Here is a 24,661-nt window from a genome sequence, read left to right as displayed (position 1 = left end):
TGTTAAAAAAACTCACCATCATCAAACGTATATAATTCACCTAAGTTGTTATTTATTTATACATCTTTGAAGATAGGGCATGTTAAATGTAAAGCTAATACATATTATCTTTAAAATATCTCATTCATTGCTCATATTTGTCCTTTATGTGATCCCAAAGTTTCTGGAAAAAGAGACAATATCTGTTATGCAATCAGTATCCCATTTTGTACATATGTATGTTAAAATGAATTAGTTTTTATTTCTATATATTAAAATAAATTAAAAATATAACATAAATTTTTTCCGAGTGTACACATTATTCAATATTACTTGCCAATTGACAAATGACATGAAATATAATTATGTATTGTTATATCAAATATTTCACGATATTTAATCTCACTTTAATTTATAAATCTCACAACCGTAAAATTCAAAGTATGACACTCAAATGTCAAACTAATTTCAAATAAAATGCAAAATAGATATAAAATACAGAGAAACGTGTATTTACCCCTTTGTTAATAGTGTCGAAAATCTTCTCGGCTGCCAAATCAAATGACCTTTCGAAAACGAAGGCGGAAGCTAAAATGACGGCTGTAAACGTAGATGTGCGTCTAAGAACTCTACTGTACAACGTGCCACCGATACCCATTTCGGATTTAGTGTTTATAACGTCTTCGCTTGAAAGACAGCACGAGATAATCGAAACAGAGGCTAATGAGATCCAAGCGGATCAAATGATTTTACATCTATACTGCAGGAGAGAAAGAGAGAGAGAGAGAGAGAGAGATTCACACTAGAAAATTTTTCGTTTTCAGATTCCAAAATATTGTTAGTTTATTACTAGAAAACAAGTTTATCTATTGGCTGCTATTGGACATCAGTCACCGTATGTTGGATATCGGATCTTATGCAATGTGAATCCTGCATAAGATTCTTTTACCTAAAGTTGTCATCCAAGTAACAGCGACGTTCTGTGGCGAGTGTTGAAATTATTTATGGCTACTCACGAGAGATCGCGTAAAATTGAAAAGCCGTCAAGAATTGTGTGTTGTATTATATACATTGTAGCATGTGAATATTTTATAACTTGTTGACATTTACGTGGGTGAATTCAGCGAAATTGAACGCAACGCAAAATATCGCAAGGTATGTATATCTAATATTACTCAGGAATAATTTTGACTAATTGTAAGTGCGCGAACACGTACATACACATACCATCGTACTCGATAATATTTACATACCATGTAGCATAGATTTATATAAGTCTATACCATGTACATACAGTCTGCAATACAACAGACATAGCATGATTTTTTTATCATTTTTCTGTTGCTTTTATTAATTTTCTATTATTTGCCAATTTAATTTAATTTATTTAATTTATTTTCCATATGTTCGTCTACGTACCAACTTATACATATATACATAATTTCTATATATATATATATATATATATATATATATATATATATATATATACATACATAATTTATTACGTATCATTCCCGGAATTAATTTTTTGATGCAATTATCGCTTATTTCATGCAAATCTATTTAAATGTGTGTGAAGCTCTCACTTCGTAGAAACTTATTATTAATTGTTGAAAGTTTTGGCTTTATTTTAATCGTTCTAGAATTCTTGATAAAAAATTAAATAAATAGTACCGGCTATTAAAAGAATGGCCCGAAAAAAAAATCAGGACAAACTGAGACGTCATTATATGTTCACGCTGCTCATTTTGTCCTTCGACGATTTTTTTAGCATTTATACTAGATTTTAAACGGTTGAGAGTGTTGTAATAATTCTAAAAAAAATTCTACACATAAAATTATTAGATTAAATTATACAAATTAAATCGCCTGAGACGTTGGACACAAATGAGATTTGTACTACTGGCGCCTCAATCTAATTTGTTTAATAAATATTTTAATAATTTTTATGCATGGAATTCTGTTCAGAAAATATAAGTAATTATACAGAACGATACAAAAAATAACACGATATTGCATTTAAAGTCGATAGAACTTTGAAATATGACAGCATCTCATCTCGGTACTTGTACATTTGCCGCTAATCTAATTTGTTTAATAAGTATATTCTAATAATTTTTATGCATAAAATTCTTTCTAGAAATTAAAAGTGGAAGATTGACACGAAATCTCATTAACGTAAAACTATTGAAATATGACCAACATTTAATTTGGCAAATTAATTTGTTTAATTAATATTCTAATAATTTTTACTCATTGAACTTTTTGTAGAACTATTATGAAACTCTCAAACGCTTAAAATCTGGCAAGAAATGTTTAAAAAAATCGTCGACAGTCAAAGTCAGATGCAGCGTGAACTTGACGTCTCACTGTCAGTCTGTTCTGAGCAATTTTTTTTATTTAATGATCAGAACTATTTGTTTAATTTGTGAGATTATACGTTTAAAATGTATTATAAATAAATATATATATATATTTTTTTGTTTTGTTTATATATTCAATGTCTTAATATAATATTGAATATGAAGTACATATTCTTTTTAATTTTTAACAATGAAAAAATGAAAATTTTATGCAAGTAAAAATTGCTTGTCTTATTTAAGTTATTCAGTTTTTTTACTACACTTTTATAAATCTAGCACTTGAGACTTAAGAAGTTCCGTGTTTTTCCTTCGTATGAATGAAAAACATTAGAAAACGTAATAAAAAACCTTTTGTAGAGGAAGTTGTATTAAAAAAATCTTGAAAAATATTCTCTTTACTTACCTGGAAAAATATTTGAAAAATCAGAGAATTTTCTGGGAATTTTTTTACAAGATTTGAGTAGACATTGATATTTTAATTGTATTTTTCTCGTCGATTTACTAATAATACACTGTTTCTTTAGAATGTCAGATGAAAATATAGAAATAAAATAGACAAAATTCGCAGATTAAATTTATATATTTTTTTATATGTATATATATATATATATATATATATATATATATATATACAACAATATTTAAAATTATTTTACAAAATCTTATACAAAGTTATTGTAACAAAATGTAAAAGATAAAAATATATATTTGTAACAATAACGGGTATCATATCATATACATATATGTATATATAATCATATTTCCGACGCTTGTATATCTGTTTGCCATACATATTTCTTTAATTCTTTTATGTATTTATCATTTTGTGTCTTTATATTCGTAAATCAAATTTTTTGCCACACATATTTCTTTAATTCTTTTATATATGTATTTATCATTGTGTCTTTTTAAATTTGTAATTAAAATTTTATTAATATATTTAGAAAAAGAAGAAAAATAATACAAAGAATTATTCTTTTTATTTTGTATAACTATTCTTTTTGATTATTTATTGAAACAGATAGGAATGACAATTTAAATATAACTTATAATATTCATATTATATTGCATTTTTATTTTTTACACGTTTCTAATTTATGTCAATAAAAAATCATAAACTGATGGAAAAAGAATTATTGTAAGAAAGATAAATGTGAGGCCCATTAGCTCAGTTGGTTAGAGCGTCGTGCTAATAACGCGAAGGTCGCGGGTTCGATCCCCCCATGGGCCACAATATTTTTTGAGTCTGATGCTTTGTAAATTACAATGATTGCAATTCAATTTTAATATTAAATTTAAAAATAAATAATTAAAATTATTAACAAGATGTATTCAAACTTTTTTTTTATTTTAATACTAGAGATGGGACTGTTAAATACCTATCATATGCTGTGGCTTAAGATATGGTTCGATTATATAATTTTATATTGATTGTTAGAATCATTGTTCCATCGATAAAATTGAATCAAATATACATAATACAAGTAAAAGAACCAATGGTCATAGCGATCTTTATATTTTCATTTTCTTCAACTCATTTACGACGCATATATATATTACTTAAATAACTACATATTTTATTTCAATATATTCATTATGTATTGCCATATACCCGTATATTTTTAAATAAACGACTACGTATTATCGTACACGGCACGTGTTATCGTACATATCTATAATATATGTTATACCTATGCCGTATAATTACATCAACAAAATATGCTTTCTCTTAATGTCCTTTGGTTCACTCGTATTTTGTGTATACTTAATATCCAAATCGCAAGGGAACCTCGCGAATCTAAAAATTTTGATTTTCAAGAAACTTTGCATACATGTAGGGGGAGTAAATAGATAAATTTAGAAATTTTCAGTTGCGGTTAAAAAAAAGATTCTAAGAGATAGTACAAATATTTCTATTATATATATATATATATATATAAAATAAAAGTGTAAAAAAATAACTTTTCAATTTAAATTTTTTTCAAAAATTATTTTTAAAAATTTTATTTATGTGATTAAATAGAGACATTTTTATTATGAAACTTTTTTTATAGATTTTTTGATAACTCAAATAATTGTCGAGATATATTGAAAAAAACAAAAAACCATGCTATGTGGGATGGTTTTATTTCTTAGAATTTTTAGCCGCAACCAAAAATTTCTAAATACATCTATTTATCTCCCTTATGTATGCAAAGTTTTATCAAAATCAGAATTTTTAGATTTATGAGATTCTTTTGTCAATAAAAACAACGATTATATTAAGTATAAATTATAAGTATGGTTTTTTTTCGCGGGATAGCACTTGTATTCGTTAAGTATTTCTTTGTTCATCGAAATATCGCGCACAAATTAAACGCTGATTCATCAAACATGTATAAGCACTAACAGGTGGCGTAATCGTGGGCTTAATCAAATTGCATAATTAAGAACTAGCTCATTGAGTCAATTTTATTTTGACTTTTCTTCTAATATTTTTCTTTTAAAATCAATTATTTTTTATTTCTAATTATTATGTAATCAAAATCAGAATGATGAATAAATACAAATTTAATAAAAATATATAAAATATTTTGTGATAATCTTAAACTAATTTCAAAAACTGTTAAAATATAATAATACAAATCAGATTATATAATTATTTATGTAATAATTAATTATATAATATTTATTTATAGAATAATAAAATTTAAATTAATTCGACAGAATAAAAATTATATTATCTATTTATGCTTCTTTTACAATTTTTATAGATGTTTTTATTAAAAGTTTTTAATTTTTTAATTCATTAATAGGTATATTTATACCTATATATTTTAATAAAATTGTTTTTTAAATCAGAATCATTTTCAAAATACAATCAATTGCTGCTACGACATATAACGAATACTCTATCAATCCCACAATAAACTTACTTATAATATAGCACAGTAAAGCTCTATAAAGCACAGTTATTAAACTTCTTTTTTTAATATCATTTACTCTTTTTGATAACATCTACAAATCTACTTTACTGGAAAAATAGGGTAACATATAATGCTATACTTACAGTTTATTTGCGGAGATCTCTGAAGCTAGAACAATACGAAACAAAAAAAACAAATTGTTGCTATTCAAATCTTTTTTGACCTCTATCACACATCTAATACATTATATTTGTATTACATACGTAATACCATGTTCTGTACATAGAATTACGATGCGACAGTTTTTTCATTAATTTTTTCCATTTTTTTCTTCTCGAGTTTCTTTTGTACGCTTGTGGTTTTTTTTTAAAAACAAGACGCCACTCTTCACGATTTATTTTTTCGCGCTTCCAGGACGTACATCCTAAATTTCAGGATTCTCCTTATTTATGTTAATTTTTGTCACACTTTGAAAAAGTTAAAGAGAGTAGAGATGGTCATCCAAGAGAACCTCATAAAAGCATATGCCAGTATAAGTTTTAGTGCTTGATGGCTCCAATATAATCTGTAATGAGTACTTGATCAATTTAGTATTTTCATAAATAAATAACAAGTTAAATATAAAACCCTTTTTACGTACAATATTTTTATATTTAAAATATAGTCCGGGTTTAAACTTTTATAAATAAAAATCTTAAGACATAATGAAATAATAAAGAAGAAGAAATTTAATCAAATAATATATATAATCTTTCAGTTCTTTATCGTGCACAAAATATTATTGAAAAGCTAACATAAAGCGAACATAATAAATTTTTAAAGTTACATTCAGAGATAAACACATGTACATATTATACATATACATATGTATAATTTCGCGTTCAAACAGTTAAAGCAGACAAAAAACTAATTAAATTTTTTTATGGTTTTTGAAATACGGCAATGCTAAGGGGATATATAAATTTCATATACCTTTGCCATTTGGCACGTGCTTGTGGCAGAGTGTCTAACGGATCCTTAATGAGATATACCCTTATTCCTTTAATATAAGTCTCGAAATAAACGTTCCAATCAATATCCCGTATATCGAAGAAGAAATTTTCGCGATCTTTGGACGTGAGTTTCGCCAACAACGCTTGCAACCGATCATTGGTAAACTTCCACTCTTGCGTGGAAAAGTAGTTTAACACATCCATAAATTTGTGAATCTTTTTATAAACTTTAAGTAACCTGCAACATACACAACCTGTGATTTGAATCACATAAATATAAAATTATTAATATAAAAGTAATAAAAGGTGAAGAACAATATTTTTCTATAATTATTCTAAGTGTTCGTTCGCGGTAAATTATTTTAAATTATGTCATGTATATTTAATTCTATTATAATATAAATTATAATATTATATAATTATAATAATTATAATAATTATTATTAATAATTTTATATCATCATATGTTATTATTATTATTATTATATAATTATATAAGTTATACATATAATTATATATATTATTATAATATTATTATATAAATTTTAAATTTTAAAAAAGAAAATATTTAAAAATATTATTTAGTTTCTTAAAAACAATATATAAAAATTTTTCAGTACATTTTTCAAAATATGAAAGCTTTTATAAATATTAACATAAATAAAATTTGTGTTTAATTTGCATTTTTTTATTCTTTTTATATAAAATCTTCGATTATGTTACCTCGGTTGCCTACCCATACAGACAGTCGCAGTGTCGACCAACAAAGCTGGCAACAAGTGGCAAAAGTACACAAAGAATAGATGAATTATCCTGTGTTTATTATTTCTGAAACTGTAATACCAAATTGCCCTAGTCGAGGGAATATCAAGACCATACTTTGCTGACATTTCTTTTAGTTCATCATAAGTTATCGGATTATCCTTAGACACGTAATTATAAATTGGAACATCGGTATGCGATTTGTTGTTCGATCTGAAACGATGATGTAACGTTTTATGATGACATCTTCATTCTTTACAAATACCTCGTAATATTTTAAAAATTTTTATTTTGCCTGTCTTTGCATACTGGAATTTAGATCACATTAAACAATCATTCACACAAAAAAAACCTAAAGCGTCAACAGCCATTAAATTGATGAGAAATCAAGTAATAATTAAATTAATTGCGTCTTAAACTGAAACTTTTTGCATACAAATGTCGAAATATTTCCCGTTGTATTTTTAAACGTCGCAATTAATTCGTGATATGCGTAATATTTGATATGCGTGATTAATATTTGATATACGTGACATTCTGTTATATCAATGAAAGATAAAAAAGATAAGAAAAGAAAAAATACAAAAGCAAAAGAAGGGAGACAAAAAATGGATAATACCTTCGTATATTTGCTACATCCCACGCACACGCGATTAGAGCGTTAACAGACAAATCGGCAGGTACCACATTTGCGTTAACCGAGCCATCGCAATGGATTGATCGCAACAATCCAGTTCCAGCACCAGCAGCAACTCCTGTCGGACCATACAGGTTGTCAATCCAACCTCGAATTGGTTCTATGTACGTTGAGATTACTAAAAATAGGAAGATCTTCAATATTATTTATAAAGTTAATTATAATATCATTTCCCGATTAATTATTTTTATTATTTAAATAATTGAATAATTAAATATAACATAAAAAAATATTCTCTTTTTAAAGAGACTATTTTGAAATTTTTTGTCAAATTTTGACTATATATTGCGTACTAAAATACTCTGATAGTTTCGAATGTTATTATGAATAAATGGTAATTTATGCTAACCAATGGCAGGACGAAAAATGCCGATTGGCAAGTCGCCAGCCTGTTTCCTAATCACATTCTCAGCAACTGCCTTCGTATAAGTATAGGTGTTTGGCCATTTTCCTAATAATCTGTAAATAGTGAGAAATAAGTTTTTCTTTTCACACATTTTGTCTTTATGAGTACTAAGAATTCAAATAAAGAAGAGTCCACGTACTGTGGAGTGATGTCTTCAGCCAACTTGTCTTCCACACATTCCATAAGCGCAATTAGTTTGTCAGAGTCCATTGGCGGGTCGTAAAACTTCTCCTCGATCATGCTTTGCGGACAGTTTGCGTACGCAGTCGACACGTGCACAAAAGACTGAGGAAATTGCATAAAATGATAATGGCGCCGTTTAAGTTAAACATACGGACACTTACATGAGCAATCGTATGTTTAACATGTCAAGAAACCCGGCTAATAATAATTTCTGACTCTGTTATTCAAATTTGTATGAATCAATCGTGTGGACACAGTAATTTTTCAGAAAAAACTTATCCAATTGAACATAATAAAAAGAGTCACATGTTTCATGCATAGATAAATTGTTGAATTATGATTTCATTGTTTTACTTCTTTCTTTGACATTAAAATACCTTTAGATTCGGGATCTCCTTGCAAAGATTCAGAACGTCTCTCGTACTTCTGACATTAATGGGTACTGCTAGTTTCAATTTCTCATCGAATCTAACAGTAGCCGCGACGTGAAAAACGATTGAAACTTCTCGAATGATAGTGCCCCGATCTTGCGAGGATATTCCCAGATTCGGTTGACTACAGTCTCCTGCTATAGCGACGATTTGATGCCGAAACTTTGGATGCTCGTCTCTAAGTTTTTTAAATAGCTATGCAAATTAGAATAATAATTGATTATTAATTATAAATGTCGTTTATTATTTTGTTAATATTAACGTTCTTAATATAGTGCTAAAACTATGTGTTAAAATTAAATTTTTTTAAATGAAAATACGAAGATTCTAAAAAGTACACTATAATTAGATAAATAAAATCAATATTAAAGAATTATGATTATTAAAAAAAAAATTATCTTTCAAAGAAATTAAATGGGGCGTTGACGTCAACGTTGAGTGTTTATTGCTGACGTGCGATGCACGTATAATAGACAATATATATATATATATATATATATATATATATATATATGTATGTATGTATATATATGTCATGCACGAATAATATAAAGATATATATTAACAATAAGATTTAGTTTGTGTGATTTGTTGCATCTAATTATTATTATTTCAATATTATGGATCAAAATCGTAATATTAATCTTTTATAATATTAAAAATTATTTTTTTTTACAATCATTAGAATCATAAATAAAATAACAAGACTCAAAAATTGAATAAGGTTTAAGACAGGACCTTCCTGCAACACCAAAGACTTACCGTGTCATCAAAGATCTCTTCGGTGCGCTGATGCACGTCTTTGCCCTTCTTTGGACGCACGAGTAAGTAGATCGAGGCTACTCCAGGACATGTCCTGAGAAGCTTCTCAATCAGCAGTTTGCCCATGAACCCGGTACCACCGGTAATAAAGATGCTCTGACCGTAGTAGAACTCCTGAATCGGCGATAGTTTCTCGTTGATCGGCGACGAATTCTCCGTTGGCGAGCATTTCGTCGGCGATTCTGGTATGCAGTTCGAGTCAACGACAGCCACCTCCTGGCCGTCGATACGATCCAAAAGCACCTCCACCATCGCTTCTCCGGGCTTGCACCTGCAACAACGAGAGCCGCGTCTATTCACCGAACCGATTGTATCTAATTCGTATTCGCAGCCTGGCGCGTTACGAACTGCGTTGTGTCGAATTTAAAAGATGACTGCCTTTTTTGCAAGCCTTTCGCCGTCCATCGGATTGATTAGCCGATTGGCATCGCGTCGCGTTTTGCTTTTCTTATTATCACCTGTACGTGGATAAGAGGAGATTCGCGAATCCCACCATCATTCATGTGACAGATAGATACGTGAGAGAAGAATAGTATCGCGATATTGTAGCTACGCAGAATCACGTTTTTTTGCATATGCTTGAAGAATATTTTTTTTATCTGATCAGATTTCAATTTGAAAATGAAATTTATCAATCGTGATATTACATATAATAAAAAAATGAACATGATTTATTCGTGACACAACATTGCGTATTCAACATTAACGATATATTTAAAGGGAGTATATTCATTTATTTTTTTAATTTTATTTTAAAAATAAAATATATTTATTTTAATTTTTTAAATATTTTTATTTTTTTTTTTATTTTTGAGAATTTTTTTTAATACATAAAGGAAGAAATAAAAGAAGAGATAAAAATATTTTTGAGCATTATTCACAAATATTATATAATGTGCTGTATATTATTACAATTTATATTCACACAGTTATTCAACATCGCAAACATTCGGTCTAGCATCACAAGAGATTTGCGATATATATTTTTTGGGAATTATCTTGAATTATTCACTTTAATTTTGTTTTTATATCACTAGACATTACAGGCGCAATATCATTGTTTTTATATCTGTTTTTATTTTTTCATTCTATCTTACTGTTATAAACGCAGGAATTTCTTATGTTATGTATTATATTTATGCTTGTTCTACACGATGTCTATGTAAAAGAAATCGTAAAAAAAGTTTAAAAAAATGTATGTCATTCATTTTGTTCTATTTATTGTCCGCGAAAAGTGTAGAATATTTTCGAAACAATTTTATTCGAGTAAAAAATTATATATTTTAGAATCATTTTTCTTATTTAGCGAATTGCTTATTTCAAAATTAATGTGATATTTTTAAGATCTTCTGATAATCTTGTTGTACATAAGTATTATATTATTTATTATAAATACACACACACAATCTTCCAGTGCTTTCAACATTTTTTATTTATGTGCTGTACAATACCACTTAAATTTCTTGAAAGGCTTTGATAGAAATCTTATTGTTTCGCTGTATAACTCTTACGCAACAAGTTATTGATATGTATTTTATTCTTCGAACGCAATACTTCGTTGGTTGAAGAAAAACAAATATTGCATAGGTGTCAACACCACAGAGAAATAATGATACCAACGTACTTCTTTGTACGGAGAACGTCCCGTTAAAAGAATACGTCGTTTTTTAAATATCGTGCCAGATGAAAAAAGCAAATATATCTTCTTTATGAAGGACATCGTTCTTCAAAGAATCTTACCAAGGACGTAACGTTTGAACATTCATGCTTTCGTCAAACGATAATATATTTATGCCATATGTACATTCTGTCTCCTCGTCGGAGCGGTATTTGCCAAGTTGCTTTTTCAAGAGCTCTTTCCAATACATACGCAAACGTGCACAAAGTCGGTTAAGTTGTTAAGTCATTACCAGTAATGCATACGCAGCTACTACGTTATCCGTAATTAGGGGCGTAACCAGTTCTTATGTTTTGGGGATGATGGACTAAAAAATATTTCTGTATCTTTGGAGACTACCGTTTCCTTTTTTATTGAAAATTATAAAATTAAAAAAAAATACATTTGAAAATATCCTCCGTTTTTCTGAACAAAAATCATATATAAAATTACTATTTTTGTAAAAATCTAATTTAAACTAACCAAAATTAACTAAAATAATGTAGTATAAGATTAACAGAAACAAACAACAAAAATAATAGCCACGGTCAATAATAACAATGTTATTCATAATAACAATTATTATTCCATCAGCAGCGGATCGATTTATTTATCGAAATTTTGCCTGCTCTTTTAAATTTTTCTTAATAAATATATAAAAATTTTTTTTAATGAACACGTAAAAATTAACTCTTGAACACCACACTATTTTGGTCACCTATTTTACATACATGTGTTAGCAAAATCTAGAATTTCTTTTTATTTATTTGTCGGAATTTGTAGTAGGAATATTTAAGTTTCTCTCTCCCAAGCCTTGAGTTATAACTTCGTCCGTTTAGAAATGACACACATTTTTGTTAACATTAACCTTGGTTAACCCATGTATAGTGTTTGAGGGTTAAATATGAGAATAATGCAGTGTCATTATTAAAAGTCACCTTTTACTATAAACATAAATAAGTGAATCATTGATATCGGTTTTATATGTATTTTTGAGTACTTACTTTTTATCTAAATTGAAATAAATATAGCGAAAACTTCTTTAAAAGTCTTTATCTCTTAATTACTAATAACAAATTTATGTGCATTATTAAATCAAAGTTTCCGCTGTACGTGGCATTGACAATACAATCAACATGTAATGAAGGATTAGATTTTATAATAAGAATTATGACTAATAATGACCAAAAATAATGCGAGGTCACAGTAGATAAATTGATTTTTTGATAAGAGGCAAATTTTAGCAGAAAACTTAAATTTCCAGTAGGTATTCATTTTTTTTAAATTTTGAGTCATTTATTTGAAATCTTAAGAGGAAACGGAGCTTCTTCATGGCCTTTACTATGGGTAATTAATTTTTGATAAACAAGCGTAGATATATTGTTAAACGTGAAAAATTAATGCGTTTGTGAAACGCAAAAAAACATCTATTCTTCGTTGCGTTTAGTAAACAAGAAGTTTTGCGCACAAAGATAGGTTTTTGCTATTAAAGCGGGACAAAAACATCATTATGTTCGTACCATTAATCTCTCGTCCAGTCAGTTCTCTTTCTCTTTCTTCAACAGTTTTTAGTTTCTTATTTTCGTGATACCGTCCACATTCATTCCTCGCGTGAATAATGCATAACCCAAGCAAGACGTTCGTTACAGCAATCATTAAAATATTTTAATTTTTTTTATTTTATTTTAAATTTTATTTTATTTTATTTTAAAAAAACTTTATTGAAATAAAAAAAATTTATTAATTATAAAAGGAAGAAGTATAAGAATAAAATAATTTAATATTTTTTTCCTTTAGTATTTTTTCAGATATTAATATCTTGTATTTTTAACAAAAAAGATTACAAATTTTTAACGAATTACTCTTTCAAGTGCCAATAAGTATTTTTTCGGATTTAAAATTTTTTTTTCACGAAAAGAGGCTGGATTTTCTCTTGGAATTAAAAATATTACAAAGTATTTATAATATGAAACATAGAGAAAATGTACCTTATAGTGTCACATGCAGTGAATTAATAATAGATAATGAGTTAAGTGTGAGAAATCACATCTTGTATCATTGCTTGTCTCATTGAAAGCGAGAAAAATCACATCATGATTATGCTCATCTTCAAAATAACAACGCAGATTTGCGTTGAGAAGAGAAAGGTAATTTGCAAAACCTTTCATGCTCGTTCTACGTCACAAACTATTTCATTTTGTAAGAGAACCGTAATCGTGACATAACAGTTACGGATTGTGCAATGTTTGGAGTGACTGAAGATTTCATATCAGCATGTTAAATTTCTTATGTCGTTCATCATTTACTCGTTGCACGTTCAATTTATTATATAAATTGTTTAAAGATTTTAATAGTGTTTTAAAGATTTTAATTTTTTTAAATAATTGTTTATTACTTATTTACAAGAAAGAAATTAAAGGAAGTATCACGAAAAGATATAAAAATAAAATACACTAATTATGAATAAACATCTAATATGCTAAATGTGCGATTAATTAATGATTAACTTAAAAGCAATGACGTTAGCAAACAAATCCATCATGGTAAAAGTAGAAAATTATTTAAATGTCGATGTTTCGTGCATGTATTTCTGCTTTTACTTTTTGCTTTTACTTAAGCACGTTTCACTTTCATTTTGTAGCAATTAACATAAAATATATTCTACTATATTATTACATAACGATATCGTTATATTTCTTGATTTTAATATTTGAGCATATTGATCAAAAATATGCTAATTAATACGAATGTGTAGCAATTATAATTAGCGAGTCAAAAGTAAGCAACCCGTCATACGAATCGTTACGCATACCAGAAGCGCGGCTTGGTGAAAGTCGATCGTGAACTTCGAGCGTTCCTTGCTATGGAATAAAATTCTGAACAGACAGTCGTCTTTAACAACGGTCGAATCGCATAGATGTAATGATGAAATGAAAAGAAAGCTTACAAGCAGACGGGAAAAGACAGGAGCGTTTAAAACGGGTGATATAGGAGAGATACCAGAAATTAAAAATTTTCTTTTTTATATTAGATATAAATAAGAAATATAAATAAGTTGAAATATATATACATATATATATATATATATATATATATATATACATAGACAGAACGATTCTCTTTGCGCTAATGTCTCCTCAAATGCATCAATAACCTGACATATATCTTTTTGGGGAATCAAACGCAAAATTTTCTGCAAAGAAATTAGTCAGCATTACTCAAACTCCGTGTTTTTCCATTTAACTACATTGTACAATAATGACCATGACGATTAATGATACAATTTAGATGCTAATTAGCTTTGTAATTCGAGGTTTAACATCTCTAAAAGGCCATAATGTTTTAGCGCGTCACTTTTTTTATTTTATTTAAAAAACATATGTATATATAAAGCTAGCGTCGAGTCTTGTCAAGTTTATTTTGCATTCACTCAATAATCGACGTCATGATCACTATCATACTATATAAACGAATGAAATATCACGGAGTGTTTGAGTTAATGACTGATTTTTTGCAAAAAATTGCGCATTAATTTTGTGAAAAAAATATGTAGATTAGTAGTGCGTCTGAAGAGGTGTTAGCATTATTGTGCAATGTAACTAACTGGAAAAACACTAACTGTAAGCTTGAGTAATGATGACTGATCTTTTTGCAAAAAATTACACATCAGATTCATGAAAAAAACACGTCAGATTAGTAATACGTTTGAGGAGACGTTATTAGTTCAAAAAGAATCGTTCTATTTTTGTTATTTATTGAAAGTTGAACAAGGACAGAGCGTCTTCTCAAACGCAGCTTAAATCTCAAAAGTTTATTTTTATATAGAAATATGAATTATACTTTTTTTTAATTATTTTTGCATGTAATAAATAATATCGCAGTCATTTTTATTCGTCTTCAAATTTATATAACGTACGTAGAATTTTCTTCAAGAGATATCAGAATTCTGCAGCATTCATATGCCTTGGCAGATCTAAACGCACAACTGGTTACATCACATCTGGAATTGAAAGAGCTCGAGCGCGAATAATTTCGCCGGATACGCGGCTCTTTACTTTCTCCGACTGGCCGGTTACAGCTATCGGACTCCGAGAATCCGGATGAGAGAAAATTCAATCTATTCTCACGTATATATGTTTACATCGGATAATGTCAGCGAATGTATAAAATGGCCTCTTGATCAAATGTTTCAGAGTTGTTATTTAAAATTATAGATTTGATACGTCGAATTAAGAATAATGCTATTCGTTATTATAATTCGTCAAAAATATAAAGAATACTTTAAAAATTTGATCCATTTTGTTTTTCGGTTAATTTTACTTTAATAAAATATTTTGAGTTTTTTTTATAAATATATTTAAAAGTGTATGTGTTAAAAATTTAATTTTTAATTTGCCATAATTTATGGTCGAAAAAAAATTTATGGTTTCCAGTACCCCAACATTTTTTTAATTCATAAACATAGCAAGCGTTAATGCGTATCTTTGCGATTTTGATACAAAACATACATATTTCTTACTTGCGTCATACTTTTTTTTTTAACTTACATTATATTAGAATTATTATATTTATAGGTAAATAATTGATACAATTTAGATGTTAAGTAGCGAATTTGAATATGTATGTATATGTACTCAATATGCAAAGGTTATAATAATAATTCTTTCATATATTTGTTATTCTGTTTCTATTTCATTTTTAAAAACATCACAGGTAATTTAGTTGCATGTAAATCTTTGTGTTTAATACAATATTATGAATGTGCAAAAATGAAATAAAATCCTATTTACTCATTAATAAAGATGATTTTTATGTGCGAAGTAAAATAACACATAATATATGCTTTAGAAGAGGATTTTAAGGAAAATTCAAAAAAATCGTTGGTAGCTATTATAATTTATAAGATAAATTTAATATAAAAAAAATATGTATAGAAACTGAATTCTGTACATTATTGACATCTAGAAATTCTTTACAATTTTTCGTCTAAAACTAGGTAGCAGTATATTCTTGCATTAATAAGCAAATGTTGTAATATTTTCTGTATTGACTTTTTAAAAATATCAGAATAGTTTATTTCTTATTTCTTATGTAAAATAAATTGTAAGTGTTTAATATGAGGAAATGAGAACAAACAAATTATTTTTCTAATGTTTTGGTTTTTATGATAATTAAATCATAAAATGAATAAACGTGATCACCTTGAATATTCTAAAATGCGTAAATGCAAATATAATATTATAATTTACTTTTTCTTTTCTGGCAATTAAAGTAACACACTTTTAGAATTAAAATGATCTTACTGTCCTTCTGAATTTTAAGACTACATTTATGTTTATGACTTTTGACGTAAGCTTGTTAATTTTTTAATTTATCTAATAATTTTCTAATAATTATTTTAATAATAACAATTTTAAAACCTATGAAATTTAATAATAACAATTTTAAAACCGACAAATTTTATTAAATCTTCCTAGCTTATGAAAATATGTATAACTATTTTAGTAATTTCTTTTGCCAGAACGTAAATTATCTTAAAAAACATCAAATTTTTTTTTATGATAAATGTGTTTATGTTTTATGATAAAATCGAAAAAATAAGACAAAACATATTTTATAAAAAAAAATATGCAAAAATACATGTATGAAAGACAATAATATAATTGAAATAATCTGATAGGTTTGTTATTCGCGAAAAAAAAATTATCATGCATATATTAATTATTGCAAATATTAGCATTTTAACTTAAAGACGACCTTATCCAACATCTGCCATTCATCGTGTCCGAGATTCGTTGCGGTACATTGATGGTGATGTTTCGATCCTCTCGTCGATTGGTCTAGCAGCTTGCTTTCCAAGTACAGAAGGAGGTCGCGCGCTTGAGAGAACAGCACCCAGTATATTTGTATAACATTTGGGCACGCGAGAGAGCGCCCAAGAAGAAAAGAAAGAGATGGAAATTCTTGTTTATTTGACCCCACCCGTTCACGTTCCTTTCCGAAAAATTTAAATGGCTTTCGTATATACAAGGTAAGAAGGAGAAGGGCGGCTTCGAGTAGGCATACTTCCGCGTCGAGGAGTGACTATTTTAATATAACTTAGGCATCGAGCTCATTATGAGCCAACGCGGAAGACTCGACATGGTGCCGGTGGTAACGGCAAGACTCAAACATTACGCAAACGCCCGAGAAAGATTCACTTGCACAACACGCAACGCGTTATTACGCTCACGTAACTGTATAAGCGGTATACAACATTGTACAATGTTGATACACGCATTACTTTTATAAACATATTGTTTTAATCGCTCATTAAAGAGCCACAAATCTTTATCTCGCGGTCACGTCCTCACGGGACGCGTGAAGGTTGCTTTCGGGATGAGACAACCACATATATACAGTATGAGCTACGTCGGTAGTCCTGGATGATACTTTCAAGGCTCTGAAGAGAAATGAGCCGTTAGTCGAGAAACGGTGGGGTACGAGACAGCTAAAAGAAATTTTAACACTTTTCATAGATGATTATTTAATATTTTACATACAAAATTCTAGATTTCTCTTTGAAGTATCAAAAATAATTTTAGAATATATATATATATATATATATATATATATATATATATATATATATATTTATTTATTTTTCAGAAACTATGTATATATAAAAATTTTGAAATGTATTCTCTAAAAAAAAAAAAACAAAAAGAACAGTAACATCTGCGCTATACTTTTTGCTTAGGAACAAGGAAAGTAAATATAGATGGGTATTTATTAAAAGAATTATATATGTAATATAATAATATAATAAAAAAAACTACTGTTATAAAATTAAAAACTGCAAAGAATAATTATTCCTTTTATGATGAAAAGATTGATCACTTAGTACGCTGATTAGAGCAATCTTCCTTTGAAATCGCGAAATTAATCGTAACAAATAAAGAAGAATACTTCAATTGTGCTTAGATAACCATAACTTAAGTATGATTAACTAACATTGTTCTGGCCTTCAAGCCTAATGCTATGATTATATGCAACAATAGCTTCGATTATTTATTTATGTTCATCTTTTATCTTGGACATGTATCACTCTTGAAATAGTCTTTGATGAGCTTTAAGCAACAATCATAATTAATAGCAACAATGTTAATACGTAATCCTAATTGGATGTTGAAAATTCTCGGCTAATAATAATGCTAATTCGTTAAATGATTAATGACTATGTTGTACACGACCATCTCAATAAATTAATTGTTCAACAGTTCCGCGTTCAGTGCTAATGCATTTCCTTAACCTTGCAAGAAACAGATACTACTTTACACGTTATTCTATGCATTCATTTATATTAAACAGTGTTACGCTCGTTTAATCTTAATGACATAAACTAATTTTGCATATATAAAATTTTTCTTATAAATATTTGTCTATAGACAAATTTTTTATATTATAAAAGATAAAGTTTCTTTTATGTGTTATAATAGTATACGCAAAATTAAACGCAGATTAAGAAGTTTTCTTATAAATGAATACTCGACATATACTATATAGAATATATAAGATATATATAATATGGATAAAAATCGATAAACTGAGAGGAAGTCAGGAAAACAAATTATTTTTAATACGCAGTATACGCAGAATTAAATGCAGATTAAGAAGTTTTCTTATAAATAAATACTCGATATATACTATATAGAATATATAAGATATATATAATATGGATAAAAATCGATAAACTGAGAGTAAGTCAGGAAAACAGATTATTTTTAATATCTAATTAGTAAATCACAGATATAAATCAGTATTAGAGTTAAAGCGTTTAAAAAATTAAATATTTCATGTTTAAAATTTTATTGCAGAAAATTAGATAAAATTTCTTGCAAAGAGAAATGGACTTAATTTATCGGTTTCTGAAAAGTGTTACTTGTTCTTTAACAATGCCCGAAAAATACTAAAAATCACGTTTTTAAGTCGAACCAGCGACATAACGGTACGGAACACGGATGCTGTAAAATGTTTGTCGGTGCCCTAACGGTGCGTTCCATTTTTCTTCTTGTACTACTGCCACATATTTGAACATGTCATACCTGATTTTTCGAACAGTTGAGTAGCATGAATGACTCGATTTAATAAAGTTTGTAAAAAAACAAAATTATTTGTGCATTTAGAAGATTGAGAAAGTACGTGAAAGTATAACCGAGTAAAAAATTATTGCGTACTGTCTCCTTAAATGTCGTGTGTTTATTTTTAAATCATACGCTGAGCTATAGAGAATTGGTATAGGCGCTAGTTAACGTGAAAAAGTTAATAGATTTGAAAACTTAAAAAAGAACGCAATATATATATATATATTTAATAAATTATTAATGAGCTTCAATGTTTTTTCTAATATTTTTAAGCGAGTAAATAAACTAAAATTCAAAGCTGCAAATTATATGTATTTTGAAAATAAACTTTGTGTTTTGGTAGTACTAGTTGTAAGTGTTATGTAAAAGTATTTAACTTTCACACGAATAATTAACATTTTTAATTCAAGAGCTTAGCACTTTGATGATTCAAGGATATTTTCACATTAATGAATTTTAATCACAGAGATATATTTTTAATTTTAATCTCTCTTTAAAACTGTAAAAAATTAGATTCATAATTAAAAGTATAAGTACAATAATTAAATGTGCAAATGTAAATAAAATTTTTACATAACTTTCTCTTAAGTTGATATATTAATTTCTTCCGCATTTCGTAATTATAGTTTAAATCATTTAAGTGATAGCAATATTTGGTACTTTTAAATTAATTTATTATTTTAATAAATGTGACATTTGAGAATCTCGCAAAGATTATTGATTCTCATCTTGATGCATTATTAATAAAAAAAAAATATATTTTTTTTATTTAAATGTCAATTTAAACAAAAAATGTGTTTAAATATCAATTTTTTATTTACTGATGCATAATAAAATGATAGAAAATAACTTAATCTGAAGCAAAAATACTTATAACGAGACGGATGTATTAATTTGTATCAAAATGTAAATTTAATTTTTATAATAATAGTTAATTGATTTTAACTGCATCGGTCTGACTACTAACAGTACAAAGTTCGTTGTGAGTAATCATCACATGAGTTTTTATTACATACTTGTATCATTATTTTAATGACATAAAAATTAAAATGTAATACGTATAGTGCGTACAATTAATAGTATGATGATGAAAATCTGAAACCACTAGGAGCAACGCAACTGGATATCTCCTTATGTAAATCATGGAAGCCGGTCGATTTCTCGTTGCATGAAAATGAGGACAAAAAATATCGTAATATGAATATGTCTTTTAAAGTAAGAGTATTATTATCGAATTATTAGATTTTGTCGCAATCGAATTATTGTATTTTGATCGTAGTCATTAAGTATACAGTACATCGATTTTGTTGCTTAAAATATAGACAATTATTTTCATGAAGAGAAAACTGATTTCTTCAAAATTAAATTCAAAATTATATTTTTATAAAAACTAAAATTCAAAACTTAATTTACTAATTTATTAAAATTCAAAACTCTTTATTTTTTTTAAACAGATAACAAATGACAAATAAATATCATATCTCATATTTCTTAATAACTGTATTATCTATTAATTTTTGTTTTCTTATATTACTAATATATAAGTATACTGTTACTAATACAGTAGTGTACACTATTTGATCTATTGAATTCTGTACAAATGTATATACCTGATTTTGTTTATAAATTTAATATTAGTAGTTATTTAATGAAGAACGAAAAGCTACTATTTTTCAAATTTTTAATGTTATAAATTTTCAATTTTAATCATCTTAACAACTATCTAATTGTAAGGTTTGGATATATTTCTTATTAAAATCGTTGCTTAATATTTTGCCATAATAGAAAAAATTTATGTCGCTTAAATTGATATTTTGTATATTATATTAATATTACAACTATACGTTAATATGTAATCGTTAATTTTATATGTAACGAATCCAATTAATTTAACTTTATAAATAACGCAAGAGATATGCGCAATTAGCACAACGATGCAATATTAAGCAATCGTCTGTAAGGAATATCTTCTTACATATGTAGGATATCGTACATTCATTTAATATGTACATATGTCATTATAATTGCAGCTATTAAAACCAAATCAAGAAGATCATTTTGATATTGACATAGGAATAGCAGAAGTAACGGATGATTTATCTCGGAATATTTATTAAACTTTAACACAAAGTTAAATTTTAACAAACTTAAAACTTCATTAAGAAAAAAATAATGTTATATATATATTTATATATATATATATATATATATATATATATATATATTTTTTTTTACATAACAGAAAATACGTAGGATAAAGAGTAAATTTAATAAAATTATAAATAAATAGTGGCAAAATAAGAAGAATCGAGTATAAGATTAAATTAAAAATTATTCAGTTGGATTAATCCATACGTATAAACGTTAATCTCATGTTACTTTCTGTAATTATTGTTTGTGATGTGTACTTGACATCAGTTTACTTGTCGTTTCTGTATCCCATAATTTTCGCGTTAAACTAACTACTGTTACAATGTCTGAGCAGCCGGAATCACCACGAGTTGTTTCCCTTACGCGAAAAGTGACACTAATCGGTTTTCGAACGAAATGTCGATTAAAAAGTCACAGTTGCAAATTCCATAAAGAAACACGAAGAAGCTGAAATACGTGACCAAACTTACATGTTGGCAAAATTCTCAAAAACGAAAAAAATTCTCTGTCATTGCATGACTTTATAAAATTAAGCATTTATATCTCGATGATGATATTTAAATAATGTGATTATTTTAAATTTGTATGTTTAATTTGCAATTAAGATGCAACTCAAGAAAATTATTAAAATGTTAAGTATGTTAATTACTTATGTCACAAGAGTATTATATTAACATCTTTATAATATAATTATTCTCATTATCTCTGAGTTGCAAATAAACTCGTAAAAGTTACGAAATCTGAAATATGTCAGTTAATCTAATAAATTTTTGCCGCGTATATTTTTGTCAATATTAGATGTAATATTTTGTCAACATTAGATGATGTAATTATATTTTATTTATTTATTTATGTTAGACTTTCAAATAAATTTTAATTTGTGTTCCTTATTTTAATTATGATATATTTACATTTTAAATTACAATCAAATGGGGACCAAATGTAATAAATTTACATTTGGTTCCCGTAACAATCTATATTTAATTGAATAAATTTTTAAAAAATTTTTAAAGTTTAAAATTTTATGTTTAAGAGACAGAGAGAGAAGGAGGAAAGAAAGAATGTGGAAATTAATGGCACGAATCGACTATCTATCAATACTAATATATATATATATTACAACTTTCTGTTTTTCAGTAATTTTTTAAAATTAATAATAAGATTAAAATTAATCAGCTAGTATCAAGAGAAAGACAGGAACAAAAGGCAACAATGTTATCTTTTAGATCATGCGTACACGATTTCAAACTTAAAAAACCACAGATTTCAATAAAAAAGTACGATATATTGGATTGGCCAAAAAGTAATGTCAATTTTTTGCAATTGATAACTTTTTTGTATTTGTCAATATAAAGCATTATTCCTAAACTGTAAAAAAAAAAAATATATATATATATATATATATATATATATGTATTTTGAAAGCTGACATTTCAACGCGTCATAAAAAAAATTGTTGCGTTTGGTTAAATTTTCTTGAATTAATCTTATTTTGAATATGAATAAAAAGAAGCTGTTTTTTCAAAAGCAATTATGCTTTTTATTTCGGCAAAGACAAAAGAGCGGTGTAAATAATAGAAAAAATTTTGTACGATTTGCATCGTGTTTTTCTCTTTGCAGAAATAAAATGCATAACTGCTCGAAAATACGCACTTGTTGTCATTTTCAAAATAAGATTATAATTTAAGAACATTTAATGAAATTATTTTTTTCATCGCGTTAAAGTGTCAGCTTTTAGAATATGTTTATATTTTATAACTTGGGAATAATGCTTTATTGAAAAAACACAAAAATATATCTATTTAAACAAAAACATTATTTATTGGTCAATCCAATACACAGAGTACATCCAGTAAAAAATAAAATGCTAATTTTAATATTTTTTGCATGTCTCATAAATGTCCACTCTAAATTTTAAATTAAAATAACTCATTTATTGTGTGTTACTTATATACAAACTAGAAATATTAAGTAAATGACATAAAATTTTACATTTATTTTTATTATTGTAACTTTAAAAGTTAATTAAGTGTGATGTAAAAATAACATACAAATTACAAACTACATAAAAGAGTAATATTTTTTACAATAACTTGTAAAAAATGTTGATAGAACTTTTAAAGTTTATGATTATTTAAGATTTATTTTACTTTTCTTAGAATGTTAAATTAATTTTGAAATATGTTGATTGTTTGAACTGTTGTTAATAAAATTCACTTACGCTTCTAACAAAATCGCTACGTCCTGTACTCTCGCGAGTAGTAGAAGTCGACTGGAGAACAACTCAGCCGAGACAGTATGATAGAACAACAAGTGATAAGTTATAACTATAGAAAAAAATGCACGACGCGAATTCATCGCATACTAAGTGCGAATGTGTTTTGCATATCAATCGATGATGTTAATCTTCCACTAACCTTAATGTCGAGAGATGATTAACAAAGGGATTCCCCAGATCACAGCGGCAACGGTAGTAAGTAGGCAGATAGGCAGGAAGCCAAGACGGATGATCGTGCTGGCTCAGGTGCTCGGCCAAATAGACAGGCAGTCAGGTAGTCAAGTAGACGTGAATACCGGGTAGGTATGTATGTAATAACTTTCTCCTCGCGCGCGTGAATCTATCAATCCTCTTTTCTGTCTCGCCGACTTTTCACGAGTAAAACAGTCCGTATTTTGTCACTCCAGTTGAACCTCACAGTGGTCCCACTTTTCCCACACCTACTTCTTCGTACCCCTTCCTGATCGAGTGCCGTATCCCTCCTTTTTGTTGCTTGTCTTCTTCCTCCACTTCCACCACATCGTTCACACAAATGACAAACTAAAGAATGAATTAAAATATAGTATATCTATATATACTAAAGATATTTTCTAGAGATAAATGGTGTCTCCTGTTTGTCTCCTGAAAACGGATATGCGCAAATGCGCACCAGAATGACTTCTTCGGTAAATCATTAATCTTGAAATAGTAGCGCGAGGTCAAGAAAGATGCCACCATTTGATTCTGATGTTTTTCACATTTTATAACGAAATATATATAGAAAATAGATAAAGAATAGGATGATAGTAAGATATGAGAGTAAGAGAAAATTTATGTTATATAATATTATAAATAACCAAAAATAGATGATATTTAATAATTAATTATTATATTTGATAGAATATTACATAGAAAATTTATTGTTTATT

General features: G+C 27.3%; 2 protein-coding genes and 1 non-coding gene across 3 annotated transcripts; 1 reads left to right on the top strand and 2 right to left on the bottom strand.

Annotated features, from left to right (window-relative positions):
• Nucleotides 1-32: 32 nt before the first annotated feature.
• Ox (ubiquinol-cytochrome C reductase complex subunit oxen) lies at nucleotides 33-750 on the bottom strand. Its single transcript, XM_072896573.1, has 2 exons — nucleotides 497-750; nucleotides 33-163 (listed from the first exon to the last, which is right to left on the bottom strand). Exons 1-2 carry the CDS (start codon nucleotides 635-637, stop codon nucleotides 125-127), a joined length of 180 nt encoding a protein of 59 aa, XP_072752674.1. The 5' UTR covers nucleotides 638-750; the 3' UTR covers nucleotides 33-124.
• Nucleotides 751-3,399: 2,649 nt separating this feature from the next.
• LOC140668038 (fatty acyl-CoA reductase wat) lies at nucleotides 3,400-24,157 on the bottom strand. The gene is made up of 9 exons (XM_072896572.1): nucleotides 23,893-24,157; nucleotides 9,485-9,815; nucleotides 8,669-8,917; nucleotides 8,248-8,393; nucleotides 8,052-8,161; nucleotides 7,625-7,820; nucleotides 6,967-7,218; nucleotides 6,224-6,481; nucleotides 3,400-5,816 (listed from the first exon to the last, which is right to left on the bottom strand). The coding sequence occupies exons 2-9, from the start codon at nucleotides 9,794-9,796 to the stop codon at nucleotides 5,714-5,716; spliced, it is 1,626 nt and encodes a 541-aa protein (XP_072752673.1). The 5' UTR covers nucleotides 9,797-9,815; nucleotides 23,893-24,157; the 3' UTR covers nucleotides 3,400-5,713.
• On the top strand, nucleotides 3,503-3,576 carry Trnai-aau (transfer RNA isoleucine (anticodon AAU)). The gene has a single exon. It is a non-coding gene; the product is annotated as a tRNA-Ile (tRNA).
• Nucleotides 24,158-24,661: the final 504 nt, after the last annotated feature.

Source organism: Anoplolepis gracilipes, chromosome 7 (genome assembly GCF_047496725.1).
Source record: "Anoplolepis gracilipes chromosome 7, ASM4749672v1, whole genome shotgun sequence".
NCBI lineage: Eukaryota > Metazoa > Arthropoda > Insecta > Hymenoptera > Formicidae > Anoplolepis > Anoplolepis gracilipes.
This window is presented reverse-complemented; position numbering and strand designations above follow the sequence as displayed.